The sequence below is a fragment of the Oncorhynchus nerka genome, linkage group LG27 (genome assembly GCF_034236695.1).
Source record: "Oncorhynchus nerka isolate Pitt River linkage group LG27, Oner_Uvic_2.0, whole genome shotgun sequence".
Lineage (NCBI taxonomy): Eukaryota > Metazoa > Chordata > Actinopteri > Salmoniformes > Salmonidae > Oncorhynchus > Oncorhynchus nerka.
Genome location: NC_088422.1, coordinates 33,254,747 through 33,278,867, shown reverse-complemented (window position 1 = coordinate 33,278,867; position 24,121 = coordinate 33,254,747). Strand labels below are relative to the sequence as shown.

Here is a 24,121-nt window from a genome sequence, read left to right as displayed (position 1 = left end):
GTACATGTATTATTGCAGTAAAAAGTGTCTGACGTTTCTCATTACCATAACACTCCTTCAGGTTGCTGTAAATACTACAATAGGCTTGGATTTTTCTTTTACATTGTATCTCATATAAATACTTTGATTATTCTTTGTATGATAACTAGTTTAAAATATATCGCTAATTCTGTACCTTTCCATAATTTTCACCCTAATTATTAATATACAGGAAGTGACTCTTATTCTGAAGGATTCCAGAAATCCGTGACCCGGAAGTACTTGTTTCACAGAGGTTTGATTTGCTTGGTCTTGGTGTTTTCAATCACTATATGAAGAAGTTTAAGGAAAACATCAACTCAAATTGCTCCTTTTGTAATGACCACCCAGAAACAGTTGTGCATCTTTTTTTGGCATTGTATGCATGTAAGAAAACTGTGGCAAGACATCAGTAGGTTTATAATTGAACACATTTATGAAGATTTTACACTATTGTGGAGTGATGTACTGTTTGGATTCTTTACATACAATAGAAATAAGCGCAATCATTTTTACGTAATTAATTTCAGTATTCTTTTGGACAAATTTCATATACACAAATGTAAATTTACAAACAGAAAACCACATTTTCGTACCCTACAAAAAGAAATTGAACTGTATTTTAAGACGGTTAAATGCTCTACTAACAAAAAAGCTGTTCGAATTGTAAGTATATGCATGTCCCTTAAGGTCCTTGTGTAATTGTAATGTGATATTGTACCCCCTAGCTCGATTGTCTATTGTTTGTAATATATGTATGCTTGTGTTCCCTCATGTGCTTTATGTATTGATTTGATATTAATAAAAAAAAAAATTTTTAAATTGGTGTTTTCAATCTATCCGGGAACTCGGGAAAAAAACGAGGTCAAGCCATGACGTCAGTGATCTGAAGGTTGGCAAATTGGCGCTCTTGAAAGATTAGTTTCTGACTTGGAATTCCGAGTTGAATGAACAATGTTTCGCAGTCATAGCTCGTTTTTGTTGTTGTCTTGAACGCACTGAAGTCAGAGATTTCCGAGTTATTTTGAACGCGGCATGTTGGTTTCCACTAGTTACCACAGCCACAAAGTCAAAATTGGCAATATCGTAAACATTGATTTGTTAGATCACAATTTACCTATCATATATCACGGTTTTGATGCTTTCGAAAAAGACCTCCGATAGAGCTATAAACAACGGACGTGTTTTACCATGGTATTTTTTACCTTTATTTAACTAGGCAAGTCAGATAAGAACAAATCATTATTTACAATGACCGCCTAGGAACAGTGCCCCTTGTTCAGCAGAACGACCCTGTCAGCTTCGGGATTTCGGCTTCTGGCCCAACGCTCTAAACACTAGGCTACCTGCCGTCCCTTATACAATGGTATAGTCTGAATCATGTAAATGTAACATGGTTTTAGCCTTGAAGTATGTTGGTACTATGGTACTGCCATGCACCTAAATAATACCATGGTATAGATGTGGATCATGAAAATACAATGGTTTTAACCTGCATTATACATTCTACCAGGATAACGCACAATTATGATAAATGGTACCCAAAATTATAATATGGTATCATCTTTATTACTTGTGCGTTAACATAGTACAATGGCAGTATAATGCATTAAATAAACAAACCTCCCAAGGCCAAAAGAGGTTGGATGGTATTATATTGATGGATTTATATACCAGTATGGGTAAGATTCTGGTGAAGTCAGAGGCATGCTACTATTGTTGGTTCTAGTTTGTCTGTAACATCTAAGAAAAAGGGAACTAGTTGCTGTGAAAAATTGGTAATACTGTCTGTGTTAATAGTTAAGCGGTGTTTCCAAACTGAAATGTTGGACAATGTGAGATATTTGGTCGCATAATCTTTGGGATTTTGTGATCGATCATTTACAGTATTTAAAGTCATGGGTGATGTGCTTGTCCGCCCACAGAGGGAGCCGCTCGCTCTAGTGGTTGCTTCACGCACTCTCACCGAGTGGCTCTCGCGTTCAGTGTTGCCATGTTCGCAGTTTTCTTGCAAAATTGGAAAACGATGTCGCTGGTTTAAATGTATTGGTTGCGGGTATTTGGGCTATTTCTAAGTTGCACCGCGGCCGCCATGGAATTTCTCTTAAAAAATATACACTGCTCAAAAAAATAAAGGGAACACTTAAACAACACAATGTTACTCCAAGTCAATCACACTTCTGTGAAATCAAACTGTCCACTTAGGAAGCAACACTGATTGACAATACATTTATCATGCTGTTGTGCAAATGGAATAGACAACAGGTGGAAATTATAGGCAATTAGCAAGACACCCCCAATAAAGGAGTGGTTCTGCAGGTGGTAACCACAGAGCACTTCTCAGTTCCTATGCTTCCTGGCTGATGTTTTGGTCACTTTTGAATGCTAGTGGTGCTTTCACTCTAGTGGTAGCATGAGACGGAGTCTACAACCCACACAAGTGGCTCAGGTAGTGCAGCTCATCCAGGATGGCACATCAATGCGAGTTGTGGCAAGAAGGTTTGCTGTGTCTGTCAGCGTAGTGTCCAGAGCATGGAGGCGCTACCAGGAGACAGGCCAGTACATCAGGAGACGTGGAGGAGGCCGTAGGAGGGCAACAACCCAGCAGCAGGACCGCTACCTCCGCCTTTGTGCAAGGAGGAGCAGGAGGAGCACTGCCAGAGCCCTGCAAAATGACCTCCAGCAGGCCACAAATGTGCATGTGTCTGCTCAAACGGTCAGAAACAGACTCCATGTGGGTGGTATGAGGGCCCGACGTCCACAGGTGGGGGTTGTGCTTACAGCCGCAGGACGTTTGGCATTTGCCAGAAAACACCAAGATTGGCAAATTCGCCACTGGCGCCCTGTGCTCTTCACAGATGAAAGCAGGTTCACACTGAGCACGTGACAGACGTGACAGAGTCTGGAGACGCCGTGGAGAACGTTCTGCTGCCTGCAACATCCTCCAGCATGACCAGTTTGGCGGTGGGTCAGTCATGGTGTGGGGTGGCATTTCTTTGGGGGGCCGCACAGCCCTCCATGTGCTCGCCAGAGGTAGCCTGACTGCCATTAGGTACCAAGATGAGATCCTCAGACCCCTTGTGAGACCATATGCTGGTGCGGTTGGCCCTGGGTTCCTCCTAATGCAAGACAATGCTAGACCTCGTATGGCTGGAGTGTGTCAGCAGTTCCTGGAAGAGGAAGGCATTGATGCTATATTGAGCACATCTGGGACATCATGTCTCGCTCCATCCACCAACGCCACGTTGCACCACAGACTGTCCAGGAGTTGGCGGATGCTTTAGTCCAGGTCTGGGAGGAGATCCCTCAGGAGACCATCTGCCACCTCATCAGGAGCATGCCCAGGCGTTGTAGGGAGGTCATACAGGCACGTGGAGGCCACACACACCACTAAACCTCATTTTGACTTGTTTTAAGGACATTACATCAAAGTTGGATCAGCTTGTAGTGTGGTTTTCCACTTTAATTTTGAGTTTCACTCCAAATCCAGACCTCCATGGGTTGATAAATTTGATTTCCATTGATCATTTTTGTGTGCTTTTGTTGTCAGCACATTCAACTATGTAAAGCAAAAAAGTATTTAATAAGAATATTTCATTCATTCAGATCTAGGATGTGTTATTTTAGTGTTCCCTTTATTTTTTTGAGCAGTGTATGTTTCACTGTGACCTGCTGCTGACTGTCAGGCATTGAGGCAGGCAGTTGCTGAGTGGTGGGGAGAACTGGAGGAGTGTGTGTGTGTTGAACAAGAGGTGTGAGAGCAGCACGTTCTTTTTCGGACAACTTTTTTTTACCAGTTGTAGGTAGGCTATTTAGAGTGTCATAATGATTTCGAGATCCTCTGTCCAATTTTCATAAATCTAACTCTCCTGTCTGATTTATCAATAGTTATGCACATGATTACAAATGGCTCATTCACCCCCCCCCCCTCCACAGGTCGTTGCTGTAAATGAGAATGTGTTCTCAGTCAACGTACCTGGTAAAATAAGGGTATATTAAAAATAAACATGCACAAAGGGGATTTATTTACAATTATAAACATGGTTCGAACCCTGAAAGCTGTGGTATAATAGACCATATACCACACGTATGACGAAACATTTACTTTTTACTGTTCAAATTACATTGGTAACCAGTTTATAATAGCAATAAGGCACCCCAGGGGTTTATGGTATATGGCCACAATATAGCTGTATCCGGGCACTCCGGGTTGCGACGTGTTTAAGAACAGCCCGTGGTATATTGGCTATATACCCTACCCCCTTGTGCCTTATTGCTTAATCATAGCAGTCAAACGAGTTAAATCGACATCCATTGATGGAAAATGATCTGGTCAGTTTAATATGGATGAATTATATTTTCTCTTGCAACATATTTAAATGTGTTATTTATGTCATAGCTTGCAATAATTAATATTTAGAGGAAACCCGAATGTTGCTTGATATATGTTACTATGATATTAATTGGCTCGATAATGGAAAAGGGTGTATTGTATAGTTCTGGCAACTCCTCTCTTGCTGTGAAAAAATGTTATTGGACAAGTTTTCAGACCTTTTGTGTGGGTTTTGAGTGGTGATGGGCTACACATTGCGCTTGACCTGGCAACCCTGCTCGCGCTACCCTGCCTAGTCAGTTGAATGAGAGAGTAAAGCCAACTGAAACTGTGGAGAAGCGCCAGATAAACGAAATATTTTAAACGTTATCATCACGTTGAGCGAGTTATAAAGCATAGGATATGAAACACCAAGTTACGCGAAGTGTAATTATATAATTGTTATTTTACGATGTTATGATAGTTTAATTCATTTATAAACGTCCGTTAGAATAGAAGCTAACGTCGGCTAAAGTTAGCTCCAGTCAAGCTAACCTGCATGGCGACAGGACCAACGTCGTTGGCCATTAACGATCACTGTGTAAACAAAGGGAAACGTTGTAACTTGCTGTTTTTTGGGTTGAGAATTACATTATGTTTTTCTGCGATATTTTTACAACATTTTTTTTTTAGTATGTTGGCTATTTATAATTGTGTTAGGATAGCCAAGTCAGTTGAATGAGTGAGAGCCAACTGAAAACTGTATTGAAGAGAGAAGCACCAGATAAACTATTTCAAATCTTCAAGGTTTCAGACTCCTTTAATTCTTCCCACCATAACGTTACCTTTTCCAGGCCCAATGTTTAAGAGGGTGCACTACACAACTAGACCATGTGTTTTGTGGTTTTTCACTTTGAGCTAAGGGGGTTTGTTAGGGTTGCGTAAATTCAAATCTGGTATCAGGATAAATATAACAATGAGTCACCGATTTTATACTATGTATTTTTTATTAGCTAAGTAATAAATGGCAAATGCAACTTTCGTATATACGGGCTCACTGTAATACCACGCAGGGCAGAACAGAGAACTGACAAGACGTATGTAAAACAGTATTCTTTATACTGTGATAGACATAGTTCCAACCCGTCTGTTGGCCTATCACAGTAGAGGCTGGGCGTGGTTTAAACTTGCCCAGCCTATTGCAGGCGCTCAGGCGGGTCCCCGCCTCTTGGCGCTTCTTGGAGTCCTCCCTCCGTCGATGTATAGATCCTTACTGTTCTGGTATCGCAGCCTAGTTAGAACAGTTGCTCAGTTCCTGCTATTGTGTTGTTCAGTATTTTTCCATCTCAGTTAAACCTCGTGATGACCACCCCTCCCTATCACAACTTTGTAAGATACAGCAAGTCACACCATGTGCTTAATATTGTTACATACAAACACAAGGACAAAGCATCTGCTGGGCTGTTATCTACCGTTTTGCAACATGCAGGTCACACCATGTTACTCAGTTCTTGTCACACGCAAACAGGCAAGTAGCAAGCAGTTGTTTAATCTCATAATGATGCTCCAGTGCACAAATGCAGACACCTCACACAACCAACATCAGATAATATTTAATCATATATATCTAATTGCTATAATGTAAAATACAGGATCCAACAGGTTTAAGAGGGTAATGGCCTACGCTTTGCCATTGCAGAGCAAGTAGTCAATGTTGCATTATGTAAGTACCATAAATTACTACGTTTTTGGTCACTTTACCCGAAAAACGGTGGGGAGACAGACCATCACAATACATTGTAAACAACTAGTTGGCTTTCGTTTCACTACATGCTGCTAGTACAAAACCATGGTATTTTTAAAATTGTACTACCATGGTTCATTGTTGTAAAAAAAATAAAAAGGTCACTACAATAGCAAGAAAAAAACACGAAATGGCCAAAAGTATGTGGACACATGCTTGTCGAACATCTCATTCCAAAATCCTGGGCATAAATATGGGGTTGGTCCCCCTTTGCTGCTATAATAGCCTCCACTCTTCTGGAAAGGCTTTCCACTCAATGTTGTAACATTGCTTGCTTCCATTCAGCCACAAGAGCATTAGTGAGGTTGGGCAATTAGGCCTGGCACGCAGTCGGCGTCCCAATTCATCCCGAAGGTGTTCGATGGAGTTGAAGTCAGGACTCTGTGCAGGCCAGTCAAGTTCTTCCACACCGATCTCGACAAACCATTTCTGTATGGAACTCGCTTTGTACATGGGGGGCATTGCTATGCTTAAACAGGAAAGGGCAATCCCCAAACTGTTGCCACAAAGTTGGAAGCAAATAATCATCTAGAATATCATTGTAGGCTGTAGCTTTAAGATTTCCCTTCACTGGAACTAATGGGCCTAGCCCGAACCATGAAAAACAGACCCAGACCATTATTCCTCCTCCACTAAACTTTACAGTTGGCCCTAAGCATCGGGGCAGGTAGGGTTCTCCTGGCATCCATTAAACCCAGATTTGTCCGTCGGACAGCCAGATGGTGAAGCGTGAATCATCACTCCAGATAAGTTTCCAGTGTCCAATGGCAGTGAGCTTTATACCACTCCAGCCAATGCTTTGAGCATGGTGATCTTAGGCTTATGTGAGGCTATTCGGCCATGGAAGCCCATTACATGAAGCTCTGGACTAACAGTTCTTGTGCTGATGTTGCTTCCAGAGGCAGTTTGGAACTCAGTAGAACGTGTTGACGATTTTTACTCACTTCAGTACTTGGTGTTCCCGCTCTGTGAGCTTGTGTTGCCTACCACTTCATGGCTGAGCCGTTGCTGCCCCTGGATGTTTCCACAATAACATCATTTACAGTTGACTAGCTCAGCTCTAGCAGAGCAGAAATCTGACTTGTTGGAAAGGTGGCATCCTATAATGGTGCCACGTTTAAAGTCACAGAGCTCTTCAGTAAGGCCATTCTACTGCCAATGTTTGGCTTTGGAGATTGCATGGCTGTGTGTTCGATTTTATACACCTGTCATTTACAGGTGTGGCTGAAATAATTTGGTACTGGTGCAAATATCATATTTTCCTGCCATGGCAGTACAATGGGGAAAAAATGACCATGTCAGGAAATACCATGGTATTTTCCTGCCAAGGATAGTGACCGAAAAACCATGATAGTACCATGGTATTAAGGGGTAATAATCAGCTGCCTGCCTGATGACCACCGTGGTAACTAGTGACGACCATTGACACTAGGAAAAACATTTTATTTAATCTTTATGGAATTAGTTTTCACTTAACAAATGGTAAGAGGGTATTGTAAAAAAAAAATAAACAAGTCAGAATGTTGGTATGAGTGGATGCAAAAATGTATAGGAATTCATATTAAGGAATATTAGGCCAGATTTATTGATTAACAAATTCTGTATTTAAAAGTATCAAAAACATGCATGTAAAAATTGTGAAATGTGACATAAAAAAAAACCAAATTGTAGCCATTATCTTTTGTGATCATAAACCAAGAGCCATATGGGGGATTCATGACGGAAACTCGGAACCTCAGAGTAAAAATGTACCTAGGTTATTTGTGTAGCGCTTCCCGTTGGTTTATTCTGATACTGTCTGAGTGGGAAACTCGGGTATTATCGTATCCAAGTCAAACATGTCATGAATCAAGCATTAGCACTTCCTAAACCATTGGTGACCAACTCTGTTGTAGTGGTGTTGTGCAGGCTTTTGTTCCTTTGTTATTTTGATTAGTTCAATCAGGTGTGTTACTGCTTGCCTGAAACAAAAACCTGCACCCACACAAGCCCTCCTTGTATTAGTGGCCATCCCTGGCCCAAACCAATATTTCCTCTTGACATAACCTGTGGTTTACCAAGGAGGGTGATAATACAGTAATACCTTACCAAAAAAAAACGTGGTAATCTTTAAATAAAACTTTCCAATAACAAAGGTCCATGTACAGTGTTAATTTGCATGTCACGTTGATGGCTTGAGTTTCTTCTTCTTTGACTTCACCACCTGGGGCAATGGAATTTTGAAGGCAGTCCTACAAGGAAAAGGCATTTGAAGATGACTAAACACATTTGCACAGAAACAAAAATAATTACCACCTGTTCCTACTTCCCCTAATGTCTATTACAACAAGAGTAAAGGTCTGTAATACTCACTCGCACGTTGTGCAGATGGGACTGAAGTTGCAGAATACTTCAAGAGAATAGGGTTTGTTCATTAGAAATTAAATCATAATACAACTTTTATACAATGAGAAAACAAAATATAACTCACTTGACAAACACACTGAGCAGACATAACCAATCTCAATGAGGTTTCTGTGGCAAAAGCATGCTGCTCTGTAATCCACATGTACAGGAGGTGGCAGCACCAGTTGGGAGCGTTGGTCAGAGTCTGGCAGGAATACCCACTACAGGTAAAAGAGAATGTAACCAATGTCACACAAAACATAAGACATAAAAGCTAATCAATCTTTATCTCTATCATTTTTATCCTCACCAGAAGATATTGTGCCAAGGCAATCTTCTGTGGTATCTTCAAGTACAATCCTCCAGTTATGTCACAGGCCTGTTAAGACAAATACAGTAGAAAATGGTGAACCTACTGAAAACGTTTGTGCACATCTATATGATAAAGCAATCAAAACTTGCCTGTTGGAGGAGACCTGAGTCCGAGTCCAACACACAGGCGTCTATTAGGATACTCTGTAACAAGACAAGACAAAATAGAGACACAGTTTCTTTATTAAACATATGCTAAAGAAAGCGAAAGCTGAGAAGAAAGTAATTTTACCTGCTTCTGGGCAGCAAAGATCACATTCATGAAGTTCATGTATTGCAAGGCACAGTCTTCTGCTGCTTTAACGACCTGTTCCGCAAAAACACAAAACAAATATTCAAACCACACTCACCAAAAGAGTAAGCTACCCTTGTAAAACTGACTCCAGTGAGGTCTTACCAATATCCTTGACTTCATTTCTTGTCCAGCTGAAAAAAAGCAGGGAAACATATAACTGATGGAATTTATTAACACTTTATTAACCTAGTAATTGAAATGCTCTGAATACCTTCCAGCTCCTTTGTGACTCTATGGATATCTGAATATTGAAAGTAAAGAAACATACAAGCATCCAGCTCAAATTTGATGAGAGGAATTTTATTTATAATTTACAAATCGACAAAACACCAACAAAAACCAGCCATTTAAAAATCATTTAGTGGCTGCGCATCAAAGTTCTCTAGAACCCTCTTCCCGACAACTAAAGGTCTGAAGCTTCTGCGCATGTGCGTGATTCTCTACTTCACGCAGTTTCTGCTCTACTCATTCGGCTTCCCAGAGAGCAGGCGACTCTGGCAAATGGTTCTTATTTAATAACTTTGGATTAAAGTTGAATCAATGTCTGCAAGATCACATAATGACAGTATTCTGCACAACAGAACTGAATATAATAGCATAACGTTACTGTAAGACAAAAAAAAAAAACATTTATGATATTTTCCCCCTTATGATAGTGCGAATGGTCGTATTAAATACATTTTAAGTGTGAAACGTCAATCATTTTCATGGGGATATATATTTAGATGTTCTTGAGTTATCAACAGTGTTGTTCTAAAGTAGCCTACAGGGTTGTTTTGAATTATGTACGGTGACACAATTTAGAACAGATGGTGTTAAAGTAGCATACCCGTGTTTTGTTTCAATCAAAGCACATATTTTGCCTAGTGGCGCACGTTGTTGAGTTTTGACCGCACGAGAGAAAAATGGGACCAGCCGCACAATCATCCTAAAATCTCATAAATTATTTATTTTTATTTTCTTACAGTAACGTTAAACTATGCTATTATATTTGGTTCTGTTATTGACTACTGTCATTATGTGATCTTGCAGACATTGATTCACCTATGACCTAACTTTATTAAATGAGCACCCTTCGCCAGAGCAGCCTATACTCTGGGCAGCTGAACGAGTAAAGCTGAGAATCCCGCATATGTGCAGAAACTGCTGACCTTAAGTTGTCGGGAAAGGGTTCCAGAGACTGATGTGCAGCCTTGCCCAAAATAATTTCAGGGAAATTGATTAATATCTACTCTAAGATGGTGATTATGCTGCTGTTCTAATGTAAATGCATTGTAATGACTAAGCATTTTAATGGAAAGGATACAGCAGAGAGCTTTAGCAAGTGATCCCGCCAATAGTGTGTCTGTCTGGTTTCCCTTCACTTCAGCTGAAAAACATAACAAAAGTGAGGATCTTATAAGAGTACACAAAGGGAGTTGACAAACACTGTTAACTTTGTTATTTTTTTGGCAATGCACAAGGAAATTATTCTGCACTTACTTCTTGACATGAGATTCTTGATCTCTTCTGCAATTAAGTCATTGGCAACTGACAATAACTCATACTTGCCATCCCCACTTGTTGATGCATTGTCATCCCCATGACCATCTCCAGATTTCCAGAGCTTACAAGGATACAGAAAATGACTGCAGCATATGACAAGGAAGGAAGAGAGAGATTTGTAATTAGATTGGAACATAAAATCACCGGACAGAAACCAGCATTTATAAGTATTCTGTGTATCTACTGACAAGTTTGAATACCTTTCCTGACAATGGCTGGCAATTATGGCCAGCTTGTTGGTCCTAGTCATGACCAGGTGGGAGTTACCCATCACCATGACTGCATCCAGACACTTGGACAGGGTGAACTAAGAGAGGAGAAAGACAAATCATGCATATCTCAGTCTAATAGATTCTTTGAAATAGAGGCTAACTTTGTAGACAATTGCACAATTAATAATAGTTAAATACCTGAGGTTCTCGATTAGCTTGCTGACCCCACCATATGGGATTGACATCCACAACAATGACCAGAAGACTGACTTCATCCTCTGCAAAACACAGAAGTTAGCTTGACCGGTGGCTATGGTTGTTATGACAATAACTAACTTATGCCTTTTCTCATGCATTCATTTTATATCAGTGATTAGTACTACGCCAACGTTACTAATTTCTAGTTAGCTAGTGATTAGCACAAACTAGCCAATGTTAGCTAGCTAGCCAGCTATTTCATTTCTTCATAAAACTCATTCAATGCCAACAAGCTTGTAAGCCAATGTTTTCACTATATATATATATATATGTTACACTTCCAATGTTTTAACATATTCATTATTGTTTGAGATTATGATTTATTATGGTTAAATCTCTATTATGGTGAATTCACTTACCCGACGCCATCACCATAAATTAACATTGCTAACTCCTCCAGCGTGCACAAACTAAAGACCCGCCCATTTCTCCCTAAAACAACCAATAAGAAATTAGTTGTACATCATCAAATTGCGACATCTGATATTTATGCCGCGTTTATAACACCTGGGAACTCGGAAATCTCTGACTTCCGAGCGTTCACGACAACTTGGAACATGGGGAAAAATGAGCTCGGACTGAGAAAAAGGTCCGTGCTATTCGTGGTCCTTGGGACGTCTCTATCCCATTGAAGCTTACATTTAACATGGTTAGGGCAAGGTTTCTCAAACTCGGTCCTCGAGTGCCCGTTTTGGTCTTTGCCCTAGCACTATACAGCTGATTTAAATAATAAACTAATCATCAAGCTTTGATAATTTGAATCAGCTTATGTAGTGTTTTTTTTCCGGAATGCCCAGTTGCGTGAACGCACTGAAGTCGGATAATTCAGAGTTCCCAGTTGTTTTGAACGCGAAATCCATCCAAAAAAACGAACAAACATTTACCGTAAACCCAGTATAACTGTGACAGAATTTGCTATTTAAACGTATTTTATTTAACGCAAATCAAGGATTGTCTTTTCTCAGTCCACAACGCAAGAAGGTACACTTGAATGAGCATAATTCGCGTCAGAGGAGGACAAACGTGGCTGTTTAATGAGCGCGAGCAAGTACATGACTAGTAGCTCGCTAACGTTAGATAGCTGGAGAACGAAGGACTAGGTAGCGTAGTTGTCAGCAAAAATCCATCTGGCACATACTAGGTTAGCTGGCTAGAAAGTTTATTCTACAAATATTCAGGTATCATCTTGCCCGCTTTCTGCTTTTGTTGAGGTGTGGACTTGTTTGACAGAATGGACAAAGATGGTGAGTTTAGGTGTCATTGAAGAACTTGATGAGTAGACATGCTTCTCATATGGTCCCACATAGCAATATATACATAGTCTTGCCTGTAGTTGATTTGATGGGGGTTGTTTCCATGTATGCACAACACACTATTCACTTTTTAGTGAGAGTGTAATCAAGTAGATTTGCACTTCTATATGGTTCATATTTCCATATGACTGACCTTCCCATGGCCATCTCCTTTCAGAGCTGGTGGAGCACTTCAGGACCCTGAGGTACCCTCTGCTGTAGCAGCAATCCGCACTCTCCTGGAATTCCTCAAAAGAGACCAAAGTCAGATTTACTTAAAGACAAGACATTACTTTTCTACCCTCCTTCACTTGTTATACTGAAGGGTTGGCACTCGATTTGTCAATTATTAGCAAATAGACAAGTTGTGGTATTGATTGGTTGGGTGCTTTATGTCCCTGAGCAGGTGAGACCATCCTGGGCTTGAGAGAGAATCTGACCCAGACCATTGGGTGTCTGGAGGAGGCGGACTCCTCTGTGGCTGTCTTGTCTGGTGGCGAACTGTTCCTCCGCTTCATCAGCCTCACATCACCTATACCTCTTGCTGCAACACCTAGGCTACTCTTATACACTCCGAGCTCACTTTACCGTGATTTGACATATATTCAATGGCGAGAGTACTTTGAGTTGTACAACGTACCATCATGATTTGAGATGTCATTCTCAGAAATGTTTTATTTGTCCCCCGAACAGGATCTCTCTCAATGCAAGAAAGCTATAGTAGAGAGAGGAGAGCTCTTTCTAAAGAAAATATCCCTTTCCAGGAGTAAAGTAGCGCAACTGTGCCATACCTTTTATCAAGGATGGAGCTGTAAGTATTTCTATAGAATTTTGTTTTTCGAATGAAGTCTCAAACCCGCTCCACTGGAACACATGGTGATTCTGCCTCTGACAAACACTGTTCTCTATTGCCATTCACAGAAAATACTGACACACTCCTCCTCCCGGGTGGTTCTTAGGGTACTGGCGAGTGCATCAGCCGACAAGAAACGTTTCATTGTCTACGTCACTGAGTCACAACCAGACTCTGCAGTGTGTGTGCTCAACCCAAACGCATGCATATGTATAATACCAAACTAAGCAAACCCTAGAGAGGAACTTGAAAGAATATTCACAAGTATACTTTTGTCTCTTTACAGACAAAAAAATGGCAGAGAAATTACGCAACCTAAACATTCCAGTCACAGTGGTTCTTGATGCTGCAGTGGGGTAAATATCAAAATCATTTCAGTTGAGTCATGAAATTATATAAATAAATCAGATTGAGATCTCAGCTCAATCATACTATTTTTTTGAAGGACCTTAAAATTACTGTTAATAATACCCACTTTTGATTTATACAGGTAGTCTATATGAAGGATATATGCAGTCAGTGAAATCCATGTCTCTTGTTACAGTACTGAAAATAGTGTGTTTTGTTAAAGGTATATAATGGAAAAGGTGGATCTGGTGATTGTGGGTGCAGAGGGAGTGGTGGAAAGTAGTGGCATTATTAACAAGGTACTGTGTATATTCTGAATTGGATTACACACCAATTAGACAATGTTATGTTTGTCCTTGGATGATACCAGTTACAACACATCATGGGTTACCCTGTGTTCTGCAACCCACTTGACAGATTGGCACCTATCAACTGGCTGTGTGTTCAAAGGCTCACAACAATCCTTTCTACATTGTGGCAGAAAGTTTCAAATTTGTCAGACTCTTCCCTCTAAACCAGCAAGATGTCCCAGACCGATTTAAGGTAATTGCACTACAATATGGTCATTAACATTCATCTTTAATTTAAAATCTGTAGAAACTGAGAATAGAAAGGTTCAGAACTTTTGTCAAACATTCCAGCACAGTTAAAGTATATAGCAATTATAAAATCAAAACTGGATGGTTTTCAGAGATTCCGACCTTGAATATGTGGACATCTATAAGTACCTAGGTGTCTGGCTAGACTGCAAACTCTCCTTCCAGACTCACATCAAACATCTCCAATCGAAAATCAAATCAAGAGTCTGCTTTCTATTCCGCAACAAAGCCTCCTTCACTCACGCCGCCAAGCTTACCCTAGTAAAACTGACTATCCTACCGATCCTCGACTTCGGCGATGTCATCTACAAAATGGCTTCCAACACTCTACTCAGCAAACTGGATGCAGCCTATCACAGTGCCATCCGTTTTGTCACCAAAGCACCTTATACCACCCACCACTGCGACTTGTATGCTCTAGTTGGCTGGCCCTCGCTACATATTCGTCGCCAGACCCACTGGCTCCAGGTCATCTACAAGTCCATGCTAGGTAAAGCTCCGCCTTATCTCAGTTCACTGGTCACGATGGCAACACCCATCCGTAGCACGCGCTCCAGCAGGTGTATCTCACTGATCATCCCTAAAGCCAACACCTCATTTGGCCGCCTTTCGTTCCAGTACTCTGCTGCCTGTGACTGGAACGAACTGCAAAAATCGCTGAAGTTGGAGACTTTTATCTCCCTCACCAACTTCAAACATCAGCTAACCGATCGCTGCAGCTGTACATAGTCTATTGGTAAATAGCCCACCCATTTTCACCTACCTCATTCCCATACTGTTTTTATACTGTTTTTTATTTATTTACTTTTCTGCTCTTTTGCACACCAATATCTCTACCTGTACATGACCATCTGATCATTTATCACTCCAGTGTTAATCTGCAAAATTGTATTATTCGCCTACCTCCTCATGCCTTTTGCACACATTGTATATAGACTGCCCATTTTTTCTACTGTGTTATTGACTTGTTAATTGTTTACTCCATGTGTAACTCTGTGTTGTCTGTTCACACTGCTATGCTTTATCTTGGCCAGGTCGCAGTTGCAAATGAGAACTTGTTCTCAACTAGCCTACCTGGTTAAATAAAGGTGAAATAATTTTTTTTTTTTAAAGATGGGAGGAGTGAGGGTAGCTGAAGGGTGGGACTAAACAAATACTAATTTAAAATATAGTTTCCGTAAAGTGTAGTATGTAGATGGAACAAAAATATAAATGCAACAATTCCAATGATTTTGAGTTAAAGGAAATCAATCAATTGAAATAAATTAGGCCCTAATCTATGGATTTCACATGAATGGGCAAGGGTGCAGACATGGGTGGGCCTGGGGAGCCAGGCAGAATGAGTTTTTCCCCACAAAAGGGCTTTATTACAGAAAGAACTACTCCTCAGTTTCATCAGCTGTTCGTGTGGCTGGTCTCAGACCATCCAGCAGGTGAAGAAGCCAGTTGTGGAGGTCCTGGGCTGGCGTGGTTACGCATGGTCTGCGGGTTGTGAGGCTGGTTGGAAGTACTGCCAAATTCTGTAAAACGACAGAGGCGGCTTATAGTAGAGAAATTAATTCAATTCTCTGGCATCAGCTCTGGTGGAAATTCCTGCAGGTCCGCATGACATTTTCAAGCTCCCTCAACTTGAGACTAGTGGCATTGTGACAACTGCACATTTGTCCTTTTGTCCCCAGGACAAGTTGCACCTGTGTAATGATCATGCTGTTTTAATCAGCTTTTTGACATGCCACATCTGTCAGGTGGATGGATTTTCTTGCACAACATTTGAGAAATAAGCACTTTGTGCATTTGGAAAATTTATTTCAGCTCATGAAACATGGGACCAACACCTTAACATATTGCATTTATTTTTGTTCAGTGTAGAAGCTACGTGTTGTCCATTTTACTCTAATTAGGGGAGGTAGGATCAGAGTAAAATAAAACATTTCAAATCTATGGAGGATTGGAAGTGATGCAGACAATTACATTGATAGAACCCACAATCTACAATATTAAAGCGGTTCCACCCCTAAAAACTATTAAAGGTCATTGGGCTGTAGTTATTTTATGTGATAACTTGTGGTCTCTCTTTGCTCTCTCAGTATAAAGCAAATACTCTGAAGGCAGTGGAAGATCTAGCACAAGAACACCCCATGATTGACTACACACTGCCATTGCTGATTACACTTCTATTCACAGACCTGGGGGTTTACACTCGTTCCGCAGTCAGTGACGAACTTAAGCTGTACTTGTAAACCACCACTAGAATAGAATAAACACCATCAAATGGATTCATTTAATTCAGATATTAACAAGTCACCTTTCAATATGCATATCACTAACAACATTAAACCCATAGTGAGTCAAGACATAATACAATGATTTTATTATTAGTCTTGGATTTAAGGAGAAACTCACAAAAAGCAGGTGTTTTACTTTGTATGAACATTTTTCCCCTACTTGCTTTACTGGAGTTTGAAAAGGTTCTGCTGACCCATGGGAGAGTATATAAAACTACTGTACTAGTTAGTTACAAATTAAAAGCAATCAATCTCAAGAGGACAAGGAAACACTTATGAACTGGATTTGGGTCATAAATTCATCCACATTTTAATTTGACTCTGAAAGTGAGCTCTGTATCTGTTGTGACCAATGTCACCCTCTGCTAACCCAGAATAAACATTGAACATAACTACCAATAAAGTAGAATAAAATCTGTACAAAATTGTCCTCATTTGATAAAGTACAATACTAGAACAATAAATGCTCAAGCAACTACTTCAAACTGGCAACAATAGCTCAGATCTCACACCAAGGCTTTTCTTATTCTGCATCTTACCCCAAAATGTAACAGTCTTAAATACATACAGTACGATTATATGCCATTACTTTTTCCATTAAATATGCATTGTGCATACTGTGACTGATTGGCACGGTAGGTGTTAAAACAAAAGTTATTTGTACAAGAAAATATACTCCCCAAAAAACATCTAGAGCAAGCTGAACAGTTGTCTAACAATTATCATTCCAAGCCCAGTGTTGTATTTAATGTGTGCACAACTTACTACAAAACCTCCTCCTGGCATAGTTTTAGGGCAGTGGGTTTGAATGCATAAATACTCTTCTTGATCAAAAATGTATAATACCCTCTTCAGTGCTATTGATATCAAAGTCTGAGGAGTCAATGCAAAGACAGTTCTCCTCGATTGGAAAAACATACATTGTACCATGGCCTGAAGTGCGAGAAGAGGAAAACAGACATGAGATTGGATAAGGAAAAGGCTTTTCAGAAGTTGTTTGATTTCCAACTTTGTAGTATGGTGCTGCTAATGGTTCAAGTGAATGATGACTCACTTTGGAGTTGGAAAAAAAGCATGTTTTACACAACTCTCCGCACCTCGAAAAATCTCTTCAGGTAGTAGATCTGTCCCAGGGTCATGGCTACCAACACAAGCGCTTCAAAGAAGGACCAAAGCACCACTCGGCTGTTTGTGTTGTCATTAACTAGAGGTGAGGGGGAGGGAGAGAAACAGGACAATACTTCAAACTACTGCCACTGAACAATGCATTCACTAAACTGTCAAAATTGGGTGTTCTTTACATAAATGCTGTTTGGTTTTGTTCATACGTTATTCATTTTCTATTGAAATAGCACATTGCTATGTTGTTGAAGAAAGAAGTAACACAGAAGTGGTCTTACTTGCTCTGTGTATTCTCTCTCGGACCTCCATGTATTCCTGTTCGTGTTTTACTGCCGTCATGGCAACTGCTAGCTCATTAATCATCTCCTCCAGCTTGTTCTGGTGGGCTGTGAACAATAACAGTACACCAAATATTACACAGTTAAGGAAACCAAGAAGCACATGCACAAGTAAATCTCAAATCAAGGTTTATTGTAGATGCTGGTTAAAGGGATGTAAGGACTTTCAAGCAATAAACTTGTGCAGGAAATGTTTGTACATCACACAATAAACACCGTCAGTAACTGTCAGTAAACTGTGACATCCATGTCTCTGCCAATATCATGTGCATACCTATTGTGCAAAATTGTCCTTTTAACTAATCTTGACATTAACCTTATACTTTGTCAGGTACATTTAAAAAATGTAAGTGGGTTTTCTACATAAAATAACTGCAGTAGCAAAATACTTGGATAAAACTAAAGGCACAGTATGAGCTGGTAGTGCTGTGCAAACTGCTGCATTGACTGGACACGTGTACATGGATTGGATACCAGATTTCTTATTGAAACTGACCAACTAATCATTTTGAAAGACTGAGGGAAAAAAAATATATATTGAGGGCATACATATCCAAAATCCATTCACCAGTCTCAAGTCATTGCTAGGCAACAGGTGAGGGTCCATAAAGCAAAAAGACAAAACAGCACAACCCAGACAATTAAATAAAACTGCACTATTTAAATTCCCTGTGTTTATTAAATAATTAAGTATCTGGGGTAAGCAACACTACAAAGAATGAGGTCATTCTCTCCAAGAGCATTGATGAATGACCATCTCTGACCTCATGCAATACTGTTAACCTACCGTCCCAGGTGTCTCCACCACCTGATGGAGGGAAGGGGCAGGCAGAATGAGAAAAGGAGGAATATGATAGAACAGAAGGAATAGAAAGGAAAACAGCAGGAGAAAATGAAAGTAGCTCAGTGTTCCCCAGAACGTAAAAACATTGACGGTGAGATGATATTCCTAAAATCAGTCAGTGTAGCCATTGCTGCCTTTTCAACCTTAACCCCAGCCTACCTTCCGTCTCCATGCCGTCTCCCTTGGGGGCCTCTCCGATGTCAATGGTAAACATGACGATCTTGGGCGTCATGGTGGACATCTTATTGCTAAAGCAGAACTTGTATGTGCCATCCATATGGGCAGCCACAGAGTACTTTCCACTGGATTCTCTGTCTCCTTTATAAATCTGCTTCCCATCTGGACCCGTGATCTGCAAATGAAAAGTACCTGCTTAGTAGTTTATAATCTCCTGTTAAAAGGGATAGTTCAGCCGAATTACAAGATGACCAATTGGTTTCCTTACCTTGTAAGCAGTCTATGGCCAAGGTATGACAGCAATCCATGCTTTGGTTTTATTTCCCTTGCGCTGTTTCCAAATGCTAACATTTTAGCATTTGTGGCACAAATCCCATTTAAGTCATGGTAGCGATATTAGCATTTTTCGTGCATTATGTCCAAACATCCTTTAGTATCTAAAATTGATTCTGAAGCTAAACAAAGTCACTTATAGATAATTTGAACATTAACATCGTACACCCAAAATGCTAATACCGGCACAATATACTTGAATGGGGCTTCCGAGTGGCGAGGCGGTCTAGGACACTGCAGTACCAGGTTCTAATCCAGGCTGCATCACATCCGGCCGTGATTGGGAGACCCATAGGGTGGCGCACAATCGGCCCCGCATAGTCCGGGTTTAGCCGGGGTAGACCGTCATCGTAAATAAGAATTTGTTCTTAACTGACTTGCCTAGTTAAATACATGTTACATTAAAAAATGTATAAGTGGGATGATAGTAGGGCAAGGAAACCAATATATAATTTGGGTGAACTATCCCATTACTGTTAAGAATACAGGTAATTTAGTTATGCTTTGACTGGACACCAGAATTAAAGGCGCTACATGGTCAATCCAACATCTGCATTGGCCATGCAGCATTTATGGCGATATGTCCTCTGCAGAAGTCAGGGCATTCATACTTCTTGCGCTTCGTGGAGCAGGGCAGAACTGTTGCGAAGGAAGTTGTCGAAGTGAGTTTGTGTTTAAACAGGACCTCCAGCACCCACATCAACCCTCAACCAATCATGTCAATGCGGAGCTGGGAGGCGCATGCCATGCACATGGCTAAAATTGGGCCCCTGCATGCCGCTGGAGGCTTCGCAATTACGTCACACCCTCCACACTTGGAGCTCCCGACCACATTTTAGGATCAAGCACAAATTGGCTCTTAGACAGAATGCTGCCCAAATCCACCAACAGAAATATATTAATTATAAATAGCCATAACATGCAATCATGCCTTGGCTCATGTTATTTAAATGATAACTATATAAAACAGGATAGTAGCTACTTAGAAAGCTACTAACTATTATTATATGGCACAATTTCAGTGACGTTTGCAAGGTGATGCTGCTACTTAGGCAGGTTAACGTTAGTTGGCCAGCTCGCAAAAAAAAGTTAGCGATCAAAGATACTTAGCCACTAACATCCAGAGAGTTTTCTAATATCTCCGACATAGCTAGCTACATTTCCAAGCTATCTATTTACCCACCCAATTTAGCTAACAATACAATTGTCAGTATTCTGTACCGCAAGGTGTAGACTTCGCTACATTATATGCCAAGACAAGACCAACATTATTTTTAGCCACACGTACTAACTCATATTGCTAGCTAGTAAACTAGTAGGACGAGTTTAATGGCTTGCTAGCTAGCTAGGCTAACGTTAGCTAACTCAATTGCTCATATTTAGCAAGGCCCACATATTCCAAACCTAGCTAATTGAGCTGCTGCATGGACCGATTTCGCGCAAACAGATTTAGAAATATGTTGGGCACCTTCCACAATTTAATGGGCTTACCTCCACATCGATGTCAAGGAAACCGCCTTCGGCCACCTCAAACATGAGGCCCATCTTGGTACCAGAGTTGACTCGTTCAAATAAACATTCTTCTGCATGAGCGTCTATGCTTACAAAATAACCTGACGCTGTTGCGGACAACATAGCTAAAATTACCATAAACTCAGAGAGGGTAAACATAACTGCTGTTGTTTTTCGCAACTATCTATGTGAAAAAGACGCTAAAACGTACAAGTAGAGCGAGCCCTCGCAAACCACTGATTTGTGGAGGAGGAGTTAACACTACTGGTGACTAGTGGAACGCGGACCCGTTCTTCACACCTCAGTGAACGCATTTTACTTGAAGATGGTGCCACATCAAGACGGGAAAACGGGCCGCGTCGACGTTTAAAAAACTATTGGATTTCCACTCCGCACTAATACACTACACACTCAAATTGACCGGTGCCCTGGTGCAAGACCTGTTGTAGGCCTACGTATCATAATCTAATACACCGGCGGATTATAATTTTGCTGCAGATGTGTAAAGTGAACGCACCAATTTGTAAATCGCTCTGGATAAGAGCGTCTGCTAAATGACTTAAATGTAATGTTAAATGTAAGACTTCGCCTGCTGAAATTCCTTGTTCTGCGTTTGCGGCACACATAATTTTCAGCACCATGGACAGCGCCACGATCAGCGCAAACTTTGAGTTAGCTACGCTGTGCATTTTATTTGAAATGTTTAATTAATGAGTACATATAGCTACGCTGTGCATTTTATTTGAACATTTTAATTAATGAGTACATAATCATTTGAGTTTGCACACAGGGAAATCCATCCTCTTAGAAACATGGCTAAGAAACAAAGTTTACACCATGAACATATGACCAAAGCATTATGATGGGAACTTTCTTCCCTTTGCGAACCCCCCCATAGTAACAGATAAACAAATGTTATATACAATATCCTACAACAGCCTACTTCTGCTATTATCTGGAAACCTGCTTAAGCCGGTTATATCCGTAATTATTATTATTAGGCTGTAGACCTACAGTCTGGCTATTTTGAACAACAATAGGCCTACACAAGTGCTTTTATAACAGTCATACTATAATAGAGCAACTCATCAAGTCCCCTTTTTATTTTGCAACCATGAAGTATGTTGTCCAGCCTGCTACGAGCAAAGCACCTAAAAGCACTGTGTAACTGAAGAGAACAACTTTCAGAAGTTCTTTAAAGGTCCGAAGGAAACAGACAAACATTGGCTCCATCTCGTACAGGTATTCGATCACCCAATGAGTGATGTAGTTTGCAGGATCTGTCTGCTCTGCAATCCCAGGCCCTGAAAAGATTTCAAGGCTTTTAATTTGGTCCCCCATTGGGTATACAGTAGAACCAATATCAGCAACTCATATGCATGGCTAAAAACTGCAAGAGTCAAACCATTACCTTATGCATAATATATTTGTAAATTGCTCCACATGCTTTTGGTCTCACTCATCGCAAATTATCATACATTCACTTCAGACACATACAAGCTACAAGAAGTAGTCTGTATATCTTATTGGTAATTTCAACTACTGAAATATACCCCTTGATATTTGAAGAATACAGTAATGGCTTATAGCTTGTAAAAAAAAACAATAATTATTTGTAACGATACAAAATATTTTAGAGAACCAATAAGGAGAAGAGATGCTGTTTGTAAACACTGGAGTGGATGGTTCACCCACTCAGAAAGTAATTAAGCAACTTTATCGATTGAAATGATCTTCAAATGTATTTATTTTTAAATTCTCTCAGGGAATGTAATTCCTTTATAGATATCCTGTCTATCGTCCACATGCACATTTTACAGTGCACAAAAAGCACAAATTCCCTGCACTTGTAGACGATATAACTTCGATTATATAGGCCTATGAAAGGTTGTACAAAAGTCAAAATAATAGGGCTCTCTCTATTCAATCTGTATCACTGAAGCGTTACATTGCGCAATATACATTTTAAAGTAATTTCCGACAGATACAGCGTTTACCTTGAATGCAGCCTCCGCTGACGCTTGAACATTGACTAAATTTCAATCACGCTGTAACGCTGAACTTCCGCAATATGGATCGAATAGAGCTCTAAGACAAAATATAGCAATAGCCTAAACACATTTATTCAGAAAGAACTATTTAACGGATGGTGCACCAAAAACAGCAAAGCCCCACTTCTTTCTCAGCTAGTCATTTTTGTTGTTGCTTTGATAACCTATATAATCTGTATTATTATAAAATTGTTTACTAAACTATACAGTTTATGCTTTTTTCAAGTATCTGAAAGTTTATAACTGGACATGGATACAACCAATTAACTCATTGATCATATCGTTACAACGTTGTCAGTATTTATAAACGGCCTAAAAATGGTTAGGCTACTTACCCAATCGGAAGCCAATTGGTAGCCTATTTTTAACTTCTTGGAAATCGCATCTGTTGCAGATGCTCCCAGTGCACGGGTTTCGATGTGTTCAATTGTGTGTTAATCATGCATTTGACAAACCGAAAAGAAAATGCCATACCACATATATCTTCATATGATATTTCACACTCAGTTCCTGACTCTTCGCTATAGGTTGAAGATAATATATATTATTTTTGATCTGGACTGTGAGTTCACAAAAATCTCAGACTGCTGTCAGCCTTGTCAATACCCGTCCCCCACCGACTACAATACCCCGCTGAGTATAGCGCAGGGCACGGACAAACCATCGATCTAGCTAAGAGATCAAACCCAACTCCCCCGCACTTATCCTCTACCCGGAACACGGAGCAAATGGCCTCTAAATTCAATCAGCGTCCTGCGCTGTCAAATCATGGACCTTTATGGGTTAAGATATCCAGACAGCAGAGGGCGATTATCGGCTGATCGGGAGGCCTGTTATTGGGCTAATTTAATTGTTCCTTGAGAGCTGGACTGCTGAAGGCTGACTGGGCTCACAACCTTTCCGCTCCACTCCTTTCCTCCCTGCCTGCATCATTCGGTCCCATCTTAATTTTCTTCTACAGCATAAACAACTCATAAAGTAACAATACATGTAGCCTAATTAATCGTTATCAAGGATTTTAGATCCTACATGTTGAAGGTGGAGCAAGGAGGGGCTCATAGTGTAATGGAGGTGCAGCCAAAGTCTGCTGTACATCAGACATTTGGTCACATTGTAGAGTGGAAGGATACATGTTTAAATGGTCAGTGTTTTAGAGACCTGAGGTT

General features: G+C 40.4%; 3 protein-coding genes across 6 annotated transcripts; 1 reads left to right on the top strand and 2 right to left on the bottom strand.

The window, feature by feature from the left end:
• Positions 1–7,695: 7,695 nt before the first annotated feature.
• Positions 7,696–11,666, bottom strand: gtf2h3 (general transcription factor IIH, polypeptide 3). Its single transcript, XM_029637869.2, has 13 exons — positions 11,561–11,666; positions 11,142–11,221; positions 10,932–11,038; positions 10,669–10,814; positions 10,493–10,555; positions 9,398–9,427; positions 9,289–9,317; positions 9,124–9,198; positions 8,982–9,035; positions 8,830–8,898; positions 8,605–8,740; positions 8,487–8,523; positions 7,696–8,365 (listed from the first exon to the last, which is right to left on the bottom strand). Exons 1-13 carry the CDS (start codon positions 11,574–11,576, stop codon positions 8,296–8,298), a joined length of 912 nt encoding a protein of 303 aa, XP_029493729.1. The 5' UTR covers positions 11,577–11,666; the 3' UTR covers positions 7,696–8,295.
• A 378-nt stretch (positions 11,667–12,044) lies between these two features.
• On the top strand, positions 12,045–17,478 carry LOC115111202 (uncharacterized). 2 transcript variants are annotated; one of them, XM_065011564.1, is made up of 8 exons: positions 12,045–12,445; positions 12,672–12,757; positions 12,900–13,304; positions 13,415–13,527; positions 13,633–13,702; positions 13,918–13,993; positions 14,112–14,237; positions 14,420–17,478. In XM_065011564.1, the coding sequence occupies exons 5-8, from the start codon at positions 13,641–13,643 to the stop codon at positions 15,020–15,022; spliced, it is 867 nt and encodes a 288-aa protein (XP_064867636.1). In that variant the 5' UTR covers positions 12,045–12,445; positions 12,672–12,757; positions 12,900–13,304; positions 13,415–13,527; positions 13,633–13,640; the 3' UTR covers positions 15,023–17,478. The 2 variants fall into 2 exon arrangements, with proteins under 2 accessions (XP_064867636.1, XP_064867634.1); XM_065011562.1 differs by having other exon boundaries at positions 12,672–13,304.
• Positions 16,547–21,283, bottom strand: LOC115111621 (transmembrane emp24 domain-containing protein 2). Of its 3 annotated transcripts, XM_029637870.2 has the most exons (5): positions 20,884–21,238; positions 19,042–19,234; positions 18,826–18,846; positions 17,979–18,086; positions 16,547–17,782 (listed from the first exon to the last, which is right to left on the bottom strand). In XM_029637870.2, exons 1-5 carry the CDS (start codon positions 21,061–21,063, stop codon positions 17,658–17,660), a joined length of 627 nt encoding a protein of 208 aa, XP_029493730.1. In that variant the 5' UTR covers positions 21,064–21,238; the 3' UTR covers positions 16,547–17,657. The 3 variants fall into 3 exon arrangements, with proteins under 3 accessions (XP_029493730.1, XP_029493731.1, XP_064867637.1); XM_029637871.2 differs by lacking the exon at positions 18,826–18,846 and having other exon boundaries at positions 20,884–21,222; XM_065011565.1 differs by lacking the exon at positions 16,547–17,782 and having other exon boundaries at positions 17,796–18,086; positions 20,884–21,283.
• Positions 21,284–24,121: the final 2,838 nt, after the last annotated feature.

Coding starts and splice junctions, on each gene's coding strand:
- gtf2h3 (XM_029637869.2), bottom strand. Junction 10,556..10,668: donor CAAGAATCTCATGTCAAGAA/GTAAGTGCAGAA, acceptor TATGTTTTTCAG/CTGAAGTGAAGGGAAACCAG. Junction 9,199..9,288: donor AAATGAAGTCAAGGATATTG/GTAAGACCTCAC, acceptor TTTGCGGAACAG/GTCGTTAAAGCAGCAGAAGA.
- LOC115111202 (XM_065011564.1), top strand. CDS start 13,641: ATGGCAGAGAAATTACGCAACCTAAACATTCCAGTCACAGTGGTTCTT. Junction 13,703..13,917: donor GTTCTTGATGCTGCAGTGGG/GTAAATATCAAA, acceptor GTTTTGTTAAAG/GTATATAATGGAAAAGGTGG. Junction 13,994..14,111: donor GTAGTGGCATTATTAACAAG/GTACTGTGTATA, acceptor CCCACTTGACAG/ATTGGCACCTATCAACTGGC.
- LOC115111621 (XM_029637870.2), bottom strand. CDS start 21,063: ATGTTTACCCTCTCTGAGTTTATGGTAATTTTAGCTATGTTGTCCGCA. Junction 18,087..18,825: donor TGGTGGAGACACCTGGGACG/GTAGGTTAACAG, acceptor TATTGTTCACAG/CCCACCAGAACAAGCTGGAG. Junction 17,783..17,978: donor AGAGAGAATACACAGAGCAA/GTAAGACCACTT, acceptor CCTCACCTCTAG/TTAATGACAACACAAACAGC.